The following is a 12,058-nucleotide window of genomic DNA, read 5'->3' on the forward strand; positions in this document are numbered from 1 at the left end:
CTTACGACCTTGTCCTCAAAAGAGATTTAAAGGTTTATTACATTCCCAAGATTATCATCTATTTATTGATGGGTCAAAATCGTCTACTGGATTAGGAGCAGCATTCTATGATCCACAAACAAACACAAGTTTTAAATATCCGTTGTCGAATAGTTGAACTATATTTACAGCAGAACTCTGTGCCATATACCAAGCTGTTTTATATGTTCAAAGACTGAGTTCCCGAAAAATAAATATTTTTAGCGATTCCCAAAGTGTGCTTCAGGCTTTACAATCTTGTTCACAAAGTTACAATGCGTATGTATACGAGGTTAAGTACCTTCTTTTTCAACTCGAGAAGTCTGGTTTTTCTATAACGTTACTTTGGATAAAAGGACATAGTAACCACGTAGGTAATGATATAGCCGATTTAGCAGCCAAAGAGGCATGTGCTGATATCACACATGTATTGCAACTTAAAATCCCGGTTTCTGATTTCTTTTCACGTATTAAACAGTATGCTCATCAAGCGTGGAACACAATATGGCGATTTTCTGCTGGTACTGTATCGGTTACGGCCTGTACGTGCATATTTTTTGAGAGTTAATTGTATTTAATCATCACGCGTATTACTCCGTGCAAGCCTGGTTTGTTTACATTCAGCGGGACGAGCGAGCAAGCTGAGGACAGCTGTATGTGTGACGTAGCTGCAGGGGCTAGTTAGATCACACCCCTGTCATGCCACGTGCAACTTGCCTGAACTCGTATGTTCTAGATTCAAGCGTCACACCTTCCCGAACATTCGACGGAGAAAAAATTTAAAAATCCTATAATAATAATAATGGGAGCGACTTGAGCAACATGTCATTTTAAAGGGAATCACATAAACGTCGCAATGCTTGAATTCAAGAAAATCCGTCGAGGGATTCAGGAGATAACCAGCTTCACGGCATATGTGACGTAGATGTCCCCAAACCGAATATAAGGAGGGCTCAATATAGCCTGATACTCAGTCAGTCAGTCACAGTCGAGTAGTCAGCGTGGCTCTACTCGCTGCCATAATCGTCGGAGGCTATCTTCGTGTGGTTATAGTCTCAGTGAGGAACTCTGAATTTCCTCGAAGTCTTTATTTACGAGTGTTGAGGAACGAATTCTTCTAAGTCTTTATAAATGGGACTTGTAATATTTACGAGTGTTGAGGAACGAATTCTTCTAAGTCTTTATAAATGGGACTTGTAATATGTACGAGTGTTGAGGAACGACTTCTTCTAAGTCTTTATAAATGGGACTTGTAATATTTACGAGTGTTGAGGAACTCTGAATTCTTTTAAGTCTTTATAAATGGGACTTGTAATATTTACCAGTGATGGACTCTAAATTTTCTCCAGTGATTTTTCAAAGACTTGTAATATTTACCAGTGATGGACTCTAACTTTTCGCCAATGATCATTTAAAGACTTGTAATATTCACGAGTGATGAACTCTAAATTTATTCGAAGTTTTCATGAGCATAGACCTGTGATTTTTGCCAGTGATTACTCAAAGACTTGTAATTTTTGCCATTGATGAACTATAACATTATTGAAAGTCTTCATGAACATGGACTTGTCATTTCCATGAGTGTTAAAGAGTGAATTCTTGAAAGTCTTTATGAACATTGACTAGTGATTTTACTAGTGGTGAGCAAAACTAATTATTCAAGGTTTTCATGAACTTTGACTTATAAATTCTGCGAGTGACGAAGAACACATTTTCGGAGTTTTGTGGGCATTGATTCCATCAACCTCATTGTACTTGGGTAATGTGATTACCTGCAACATCGTCAGGAACCATCGGAGGTCATCCCGAGCATCGGGAATTTGAGGCGTATTCCATGCAACCAACCTGGATGGTCCGTCCGCATCTTGACGGAGTACTTGGGCATCTTCTGGAACGTGTTTCAGCCGGTGCGGCCTGGTGAGCTGGAAACCCGGGCCATTTAAAGGACAATGTGGAAGACAACCCCTATCTACCATGAGGTGATGTGCAATTTAATATGCATTACATGAATAAACTCTTATCAAATCAGATTCTAACTTTTCTTGTAAATAGGACCCTGCCTCCTGTACCAAGCCCTGGCTAATATTCATCCAGTTTAGCCCTGAGAACTATTCCATGCTTACGTTGAAAATAAATCTTAAAGTCGGGCTCTTTTACTGGTACAGTACGAAGGGACAACACTATTATCAATTGCAGCCTACTATTCCGAAACAACCATGGTTTGCCAACGGTAAGAACACGCGACGCCATATTATTAATATTATAAGGTTACGTTTTAATCATGCACTAACCTTGGTGTATCAATATCGCTTTCATATAACAAATAGCCCTTCTTGTGCTTGTGGTTATAATAATGGCGACAGTGATCATTTATTTTTTTCAATGTCCCCAATATGCCCATCAACAGAGACTCTTAATGCGGAAACTAATCAGTCTTAACATACCTTTGCTCACGAAAATTTCAATCTTGCTATTCCAACCTTCACCACAAATCATCACTATTCTTAACGAGTACCTTGATTCTACTCAAATAAAGTTGTAATCACGCGGTAGTAATTCAGTTGTTTTTCATGAATGCTTGGAAGTGACACTTCTATAAGTTGCCTGGGCGAGCATAACGTCCCTCGTTTTTGTGCGCCATATATCTTTTTCTTAGTATTACCTGCTATCAAGTATTTTAATTATGCTAAAGACTATTAGTGATGCATGTGTAACTTAAAATTGAATTAAGTGCGATATTCAGTAAGACTTGTGACTGGGAGATAGAACAATCAATCCCAACCAATTTCCTCAAGTAAGAAAAAAAAAGAATCATGTACAAAGAGGATGATCATGTACTCTTTGACCATACCATACCAATGTCCGATGGAGTTACCGAGCAGGTGAAGAAGTTTCTGTTTAAATCATTAATTAACAGGGGCGGTGAAAGTGAAGTAGAATCCCTGGAGGTATTTATACCTGAGGTGAGATATAAATTTTCATTATAACCCCGTTATTTGGCAAATTGTTGGTTGAAAGCCATTTGTTGTTTGAGTATAACCTAGACAGTTTTGAAAACTTTTTTTTTTTTTTTTAAAGAAGTTGTACTATGTGGTCGATTTTCTATTACTCTATTTATATGGAATAGGTTATTAGTGCTCTAAATAGATCGAATTATATATAATGTAATTTGCTGAGAAATGAGCGTCTTTTGTAAATTATGTATTAATTTGGTCGTTGTAGATTATATTTCTGGAATTAACCCCCAACTACTATGATTTTGTTTTGGCTACACAATTACTATTACTTTGTTACAACCGTGTTCGTAGTTTTTAAAGGCTGTAACTGACTATAAACACTCTGGGCATATTTATGATTATAAACAGACAGCAAAAATAATACATTTTTTGAACCATCATGTAATTTTGAAACAAAATGTAAAAGATGTACATTTTTCGAAACAAGATCAATATTCTTCCTTATCTGCTCCGAACAGTGAGAGTATCTGTAATGACAGTTAAACTGTACACAATTACTGGAGTAAATACACCAAACTTGCAATAAATGAGTAATAATGACATCAATATACAATAGCGCCAAAAATGGCAGGCATGTTTTCGACGCACTTGCAGTCCTTATCTTCACACACATCACAAGGAGCCCAACTTACTGGTTTTCAGAACAGTCCTCACATATGCATATGGTATGAGAATGTCCCTTACACACACACACACACACACACACACACACACACTCTCCTACTACACTTATCACACACACATGGGGTCTTTCTGTCTTGCGAATGAGAGCACAAAGAGCATCTTTACCGGGCGAGTTGACTGCGGTTAGGAGCATGCGGCTGTAAGTTTGCGTCCGGGAGATAGTGGGTTCGAATTCCACTGTCGGCAGCCCTGAAGATGGTTTTCCGTGGTTTCCCCATTTTCACACCAGGCAAATGCTGGGGCAGTACCTTAATTAAGGCCACGGCTGTTTCCTTCCAATTCCTAGGCCTTTCCTTTCCCATCGTCGCCATAAGACCTATCTGCGTCTGTGGGACATAAAGCCACTAGCAAAAACATCTTTCCGTTTTCGTTCCACCCTCAACTGGGACTGAGTCGTCTGTCACTTGGCTTGTGTTGGCCAGAGTATATACGTTCCGACGAAGTTCTCTCGGCAGGTTCCTACATGTTTCTGTTGCTCCATAATTTACACTTAGGTTCGTTGTCATGATATTTATGTATTCTACAATAGTCTGCAGCATAGCATCTGTGAACAGTAGAGACCAAGCTTCCAGTGGAGTAGTGGGTGGATTCTGTCTTGCCGGTCCCTTCAGTCCAGGAAGATGAGCGATTAGGCTATATCAGTTTTATGAGTCTTTGAAGGACCAGGTGGGTCTTTTGACCACTTGAAGCTTCTTTTTTTTTTTTTTTTTTTCCTCCATAAAAGTAGTTTGTACTGATACAAAGTCGTCATCTTCTTCAGAAGAAGTTGATGATTGAAGTTCTGATCCTGTATCATGGTACCTGTGTTCACTATTGTTATTGCTTTCTTCTGCACTGATATTTGTAAAATTTACTGCTTCTAATTCACTCTTACTTTTCTCACTATCTGATTGTTGCAGATAACTTACAATGTCCTTGTCTGATAAGCGCCTGGATATGATTTCATATAAAACAACACAATGTTCACAAAATACAAGGGCAGTACAACTACTATTGTGGGGTTAACTGTGACCCCTTCTCTCGATTTTACCGCAACTGTTACTACCACCTTCACAACTCAACTACACCCTCCAAGGCCATGGTCAGCAATAAGAATAGATGAAGGCACGTGGCAAATAGATGAACAGCCTAGCGACAAACAAGGAAAATACCTCGAAGGGTCTGCCTTGACCCCACCATAGTAGTTCGGGGTTAAATGTAGGGCCACTGAATGATCAGTGTTCTCTAACCTAGCTAGTCAGATAATTTACTATTACACATTCGAGTGTGTAGTTTTGGGCCGATATATGGTTCGAGTTTCACCATTGTGAGATATTTTTGAATTGGCCTTATTACAGCTTGTGCGCATAAATATGATCTTAATTTGGTGTAGTCTCTGAAAACCGTAAAAAGTTGTTCATAACTTCATGGTAATTCGTTGACGATTATCTTTCTTGTATTGGTTGTATGAAAGAAATAACATTCCTTTTCATCCTCTGGCATGATGTGTAAGGTTGATGATTGATATATTTCAAATATGATTAGGAGATAGTTTGAAATGTCCCTTTCTCACTCTTCTGTCTCTCTCTTATACCCGTGGTGGTGCTTCTGTTAATCGTGGATGAAGAAACATACCAAAATAACGTGAAATGATATCTGAAGTAGTGCACAGAAGAGATCCTTTATTTATGATTGCCAGGGAACCTGTGATTAGAAGTATTTTTCTTTATGTTCCTAGTCTTTTCATAAGTGCTGTTACATATGTTTGAGCTGTACTGTACAACTGTTTTTTTATTGTGATTGTTTCCTTTCCCTGTCATGAGCCCCCATTGGCATTGAGAATCTAGGCATAGAAGCGAGAGGTTGTTTTCCCAAAATGTTTATGATGGAGTGAGGAGAGTATGAGAACCGTGTCTGTAATAGTGCTTCACAAGATAGGGAAATCTGCATGAGATTTATCATTTTCATAAAAACATTGAAAATTGGTAGAACATTCGTGTATTGCACTCTCAAGCGGTTACGTGAATGATCCAATGATGTTGATCCACGAAATATCACTGTAATATTTGTCACAAATGAAAGGTAATCATTGATTTACTGAAATAAAGTCTCAAATCGGAGGTTGATTAAGAAATACCGTCGTTACTAGCGAGGAATATGTATATGTATTTACGGGCTGTAAAAGGGACTCCATTCTGTTGCATTCCGCTGCTTGCGCAATCTTTTGTTTCTTTCTCGAGGTCCAGGGCTGGCACTGATGAATGGGAGTGCTATGTCTGTGAATTCTGTCTTTTTTTTTTCATATGCCCAGCGCTGGTATTTTGTTGAAAGAAAAATAGCATGATCCCTGGACCAATAAATTGTTTAATGAATCAGTTAGGGCACATAAAGCAACAGCCCTTCAAATAAGAGCGAATGAGAAAAATCAATAAAACTACACCAAAGATCTTCAGTGAGCAAAGACATCACACATGACAGTGTTACAGAAACAAAACACTTACGGAAGTGCGGCGACGTAGCAGAAATAGTAGTTGTAAGGCAGTAAAGTATGTATTCTATAAAATAAAATATTTTGTATTATTTCTTAACCAACCTCCGATTTGAGACTTTATTTGAGTAAATCCATTATTATCTTCCATTTCTGACAAATATTACAGTGATATTTCATGGATCAACATCATTCACATAACCCTATCAAGCAATTCCTTGGGAGGGACTCTTGATGACCAGGCCAGACAAGGAAGACCATGCTACTTCAGGACACCAGCACCTGTGAAAGTAGTGCCAACTCGTATTCACAGAAATACATTGCTCATGAGCTAAATGTTTTGAAAAAGCAGTGTCCCTTGTATTACATAGTGACCTTGGGTTGAAAGCTTACCGACGAAGCAGAGGACACTTTCTTACAGCCCAGCTGAAGATGCAGAGGAAGCTAAAGTCAAAACACCTCCTGCTGAGGTATGCTCAAGATGGGCACAGGAGAATTCTTGTTATAGATGAAAACATTTTCTCTGTCAAAGAATCTTTTAACGTCCAAGATGACAAGGTGTATGCCTTATCTCATGAAGCCCTAAAAATTAAGAATGGAGTTTCCAGCAAGATTCAGCACCAGCACATGAAGCCAAGACCACCCAGGAATGGCTCCAAGCCAATGTTTTAGACTTCATATCTCCAGCTGATTAGCCTTCCTCCAGCTCCAGCCTCAATCCGTGGATTACAGACTGTGGTCTGAACTTCAGGAGATGGTCTACAAGAAGAGAGACCCCAGTATTGACAGCCTGAAGCGCTCCCTAGTGAAGGCAGTCTGGATTTCCCTTCGGAGATCGTGCTTGCTGCCCTAGATGACTGGCTTATGAGTTGCCGCCTGTGCAAAGGCAAACGGGGACCGTTTTGATAAATGATTGGTGCTATGCATTCACAATTGGTGTAATATAAATATGTTACAAGGAGAATAAAGTATCTTTTACTATATTCATGGGTAGAAATTCAGTTTGTGCAGCGTAAGTTTTATAACGTCATAAGGGATTTGAAATGTTACAAATCTTATGTGGAATACCCTGAAGAGGATAGATGTGTTCACTGCAACAGCCAGGGACCCACCCACCATCCCCCAGAAGTACATTTACTTTTATAACCTAATACACAAGTTTGTAAGTTCAAAAATTGGCAGCCTTGTGCACCACTTGATCATGTCCACTGCGAAAAGTCAGCGAGAAAGAAATAAATGACAGTGCAATCATGCTTAGATGTCTGCACTGAAAATGTGCTGCAGTAACTGAGCTTTTGCCACTTTAGTCCATACGCAATTTTTCTTAAAATTCCTGTTTTAAGAAAATTGTTGAATAAATTAACTACCTCTCAGAGGGTGGGGGGGGGGGAAATATGCAGAAAAAGTATGTTGGGCCTACTCGTGGAAAGCATTTGTTCCGAAACCTCAAACAACTCTTTCAAATGAACTAATAAGTATGGTACTGAAAGTAACACGTACTTGCCTCACATAAGAATAAATAACCGTAGTAGCTATTGCCAACATTCGCGTGCATACAAACTCGTGCTCACAATTCTAGTTGCTGTGAAACTGAAATTTACAAAATACCTTGCTTTCAACTTCAAGGCTACTTTACACACACATTTTTGGAAAGGATATCCACTGCACCCTATATCATTACACACAAGAATAATTTAACAACGCTATTCATAAACGCATAAAATAAACACCAGAAATGTTAGCAATTTTTGTATTGTGTGCTTTCATTCTGGTAGGTAAAGGTAGGCCTAACTGTGTCGCTAACTTACATTAACCCCTTAACTGGGTACTTAATTCTCCACATGTGTAACCGGTCCTGGGTATTTTTTTCTCACTATATGATATTTAAATATTCCCTGCATGCATGTGTACAGAATCATTTTAATGCAATATGATAGTGATTATTATACTTCAGTAATGGGTCACTAACATTATTTACAATGTTATGTATCTTAGACGATTAGACCTGTAGGTTTTGTTTTTAGATTACCTGTGTGATACCGGTGGAAACAAGGTGATCTATGAACACACTGACACTATGTACAGCACTAAAATCTGTACTTATTTACCCATGTAAAAGCAAATCTTGGTCTTGGGGCACCTTTTGCTGCGATCTGAGGCAGCTGTCACATTCTGGACGTCTTTATCATTTTGTTCATCTGAAGCCACTTAATTTTCACTTTCAGGATTACGTTCATTCCATTACATTACGGCCGTTTCCTTCCCACTCCTAGCCCTTTCCTATCAAATTGTCGCCACAAGACCTATCTGTGTTGGTGCAACGTAAAGTAAATTGTTGGGAAAAAAAAAGGCAAGGGAAAATAATGCCTTCATTGGTACGGAAAAATGTAGTTTGACCTTGCATTATTGATCTGCAGGACTCTGCCAGCTCACGGTTATCCATGCAGGATTGGTGTTTGAGTAGAGGCAGACCAACAGGGTGTTCCCCAAAATTGACTGGGAGATCTAGTGATCCTTTCTCTTCCTGTTCCTCCCTTTCCTACCCTAGCCTTCTTAATTTTAACTCTTGTACTTTCTACCCAGTCTGCCTTGGTAGGGGGCTGTGTGTGTACAGAGTTTTCGTCCTCTCCCAATCGCACAAGCTTCTGGTTATTTATTCATTTAGTTTATGGCACAGTGTTATAAGTTACATACAAATATAAAAGAAATATTCAAGAATGGAGGGGGGGGGGGGAAGAAACCCAAAACAGTAAGTGATGAATGGCTACTGGCTTAGTACAGTTGTTTGCAGCCCTCCTTCAGATATAGGCATCCATAGAGTATTTATTTTATAACTGTTAGGTTCTTCGGTGGGCCAAAATAACTGTATAAACTACCTGAAAAAGAAAACATATGAAATACAGTATTTTGAGTGTGATTTGATGGAATCTGCTGATTTTCTTTCAAGAACGAAATGTGTCATTCTATTTTAATTAAGGTTTTTTTTTTGGTTTTTTTTTTTTTTTTTTTTTTTTTTTTTTTTCTCTTCAGGTATAGTTCTGTTACCGTATGTTTTCTTTTCCAGGGAATTTATAAATTTATTTATTCAAGATTGGTTTTGGCAGACTGAAGAACCTAGCAGTTATAAATCAAGTCAAAACTGAAAAGAGATGGCTTCAGATATCACATAGAGTATTTAAACTGACGTTAACTTGTGGGCCTGTGCCAATGGTTGACCTCGTAGTTCCCTAAGGATTTATTTTAACCATTATTGTATGATTTTGGTCTGTATTGACTTAAATCTAATAACCACTGAAAATCATCTGTAATACTGTAAAAATTTATTTAAGGTATATTAATGAAATGCCGTACATGTTTTGAGAACCTCATTTGTTCTCTTCATCAGTGACCAAACAATTTGGAGGTATTATTAGAATTTTAAGAAGAAAGAGATATTTATTTTATGTAAAAAAAAAATATTTTTATGTAATTTTAATTAAATATTTTATTTTAGTTGACAACTCTTGTTTTTTAATTTATATTAATTGTATTGTGAGGGGATTAGGTATCAAGTCCGCAAATTGTTTGGTGGCTGATGAAGAGAACAAGTGAGGTTCTCGAAACATGTGGGGAATTTTATTAATATAGGTTAAATAACTTACAGAATTTACAAGGGAATACCAGGAAAAAGAGTAAAAAAAACAATGTCCACAATTTCAAATAGGATTTGTGGTCAATTTCAAAATCTTAGAGTACACCCCTAGGTTCTCAACATTAACTATAAAATCTGCAAATATACACGATATTAAATGCTCACGCCCCAACTAATGATAATAATCAGAAAGAATACAGAGAAGCGATGGAGACTTCAATGCCCAGTTAGGAAGGGAAATGAGCTAGACATAATAGCGGCATGCACAAAGAAGAACAAACAGGAATGGCATAAGACTGGTGGAATTCTGCAGGAAACATACAATGATCTAAAAGTCAACATGTTTGAGAGAAGACCAAATAAGCTCAAAACTTGGAAACATCCAGATTGGAAAAAAAGAGAATGGCAACTGGTTTTTGTTTCTTATGGATAAGAATCACCACATGGAAATATGCAATGTGAAAGTCCTGAGAGGGATGAGTACTGGATCAGATCATTACTTAATAACAGTAAAACTTTAACTCACCCCCATTGACATAGAAAAAATCCCATCCCAGTATGCTATGAAAGCAGTGTTTAAGGAGTTTAAATGTGCCCTGATCAAGTAGTTGTAGCACACCGGTACAATTTGGCGGTAGGAATATCAATTTAATATTCTGTAGCTCAACATTTTGATGAGCTGGGTAATGGTCTATGAAATGAACGACTTTTCTGTTCTTCGATCCCATTCTCGAATCAGATCCTTGAAGCCACTGCTTAAAAAGCGCCAATGTCATCCAGATGAATGACAGGTGATCTAGAGGAAATAATTCCCCAATCAAAACAAATAGCTGAACAAGTAGCCCTAATAAATCAAAGGAAAAAACACCAGTGGTGAAACGATGAATGTGATAAAACAGTGGAAGGTACACACATCCAGGTTAAGGTATCAGAGTCAAAAAAATGGAAGAATCACACTTGGAACTGAAAAAAACAAAGAAAGGAACCCATCAAAAAGGGAGGGTTAAATTGCGATACCAGAAAGATATACAGTAGAAGTCCATTATAGTGAGTACGGGATATAACGAGAACCCTGTGTTAAAACAGGTTTATTTCCCTTCAAAATTCCTATATTAAACTGTACAATAGCCTTCGGTTACGAGAACCCTTTCACTGAGTCATCCGTTATTACAAGAGATTTTAACATGTTTTATTTTCTATTATCAGTATTTCTACGTTTCAGCGTAAAAAGCTAGCTAAGAACTATCGATTATTTTTTCTGCATAACTCTAGATATTCCATGAACTAAAGTACGGTAAATATTTGTATATTACTGTAATCGTTTTACACAATACATTCCACGAAAAGATCAACAAACGTTGCAGCACCGGGTCTCTTGCAAAGGATTTTATTGGCGCCATTTTAATCTCGTTCATATCAAGTATTCAAAGCATTGATGACATTGGCGCTTTTTAAGCAGTGGCTTCAAGGATTTGATTCGAGAATGGGATCGAAGAACAGAAAAGTCGTTCATTTTATAGACCATTACCCCGCTCATCCAAATGTTAAGCTACAGAATATTAAATTGATATTCCTACCGCCAAATTGTACCAGTGTGCTACAACTATTTGATCACTTGAACACTGCTTTTGTAGCATACTGGTCGACTTATTGATGTGTAGGCTTGAGGTAAAACGAGTACTGAAATGGAATGTACTGGAAGCTATCCGAGGTATCGCAGTATCGTGGGAAACCCTATCTCCCGCTGCAGTTTCTTCATGTTTCAGACACGCTGTCTTCCGACAAAGTGAAACAGAAAGCGAAATTATTGAGGAAGAACTTCCTTGTCTCGAAGTGCCAGATAGCTGGAATCATGTCTCTTCTCAGCTGGAAGTCACCTGTCAGCTTGACGATTATGTAGAACCTGACGAAGGTGTGCCTGTGTGTGGGGATCTGATTGAGAGTGAAATTCTTGAACTTGTTAAGCCTACTAACTCACATGATGAATCTGACAAGAGTGAGGAGGACGGGAACATCACAGACGTACCAACATGGTCTGCAGATATGAGTGCTTTAGATGTTTTAAAATCATTTCATGCAGTAAATTACACATAACTAGACTATTTGGTGGCTATCCAGCGAGTGGAGAATTTTGTGATAAGGAACACCATTGCCGGCACAAGACTGAAGCAAGCGACTTTGGACTCCCTTCCTGAAGCCTCTGTAAGGTAACTGCTATATTCAAATTTAGTGTTGTGGATG

General features: G+C 38.2%; 1 protein-coding gene across 1 annotated transcript in view; it reads left to right on the forward strand.

Moving 5' to 3' along the window:
* Positions 1–2,855: 2,855 nt before the first annotated feature.
* The window catches only part of LOC136875685 (histone-arginine methyltransferase METTL23), a 36,801-nt gene continuing 27,598 nt past the window's right edge, over positions 2,856–12,058 (forward strand). Inside the window, exon 1 of the mRNA XM_067149241.2 lies at positions 2,856–2,981. Coding sequence (XP_067005342.1) covers positions 2,877–2,981 — 105 coding nt within the window. The 5' untranslated portion in view covers positions 2,856–2,876. The remainder of the gene's footprint in view (positions 2,982–12,058) is intronic.

This window comes from Anabrus simplex, chromosome 6, assembly GCF_040414725.1.
Source record: "Anabrus simplex isolate iqAnaSimp1 chromosome 6, ASM4041472v1, whole genome shotgun sequence".
Classification (NCBI taxonomy): domain Eukaryota; kingdom Metazoa; phylum Arthropoda; class Insecta; order Orthoptera; family Tettigoniidae; genus Anabrus; species Anabrus simplex.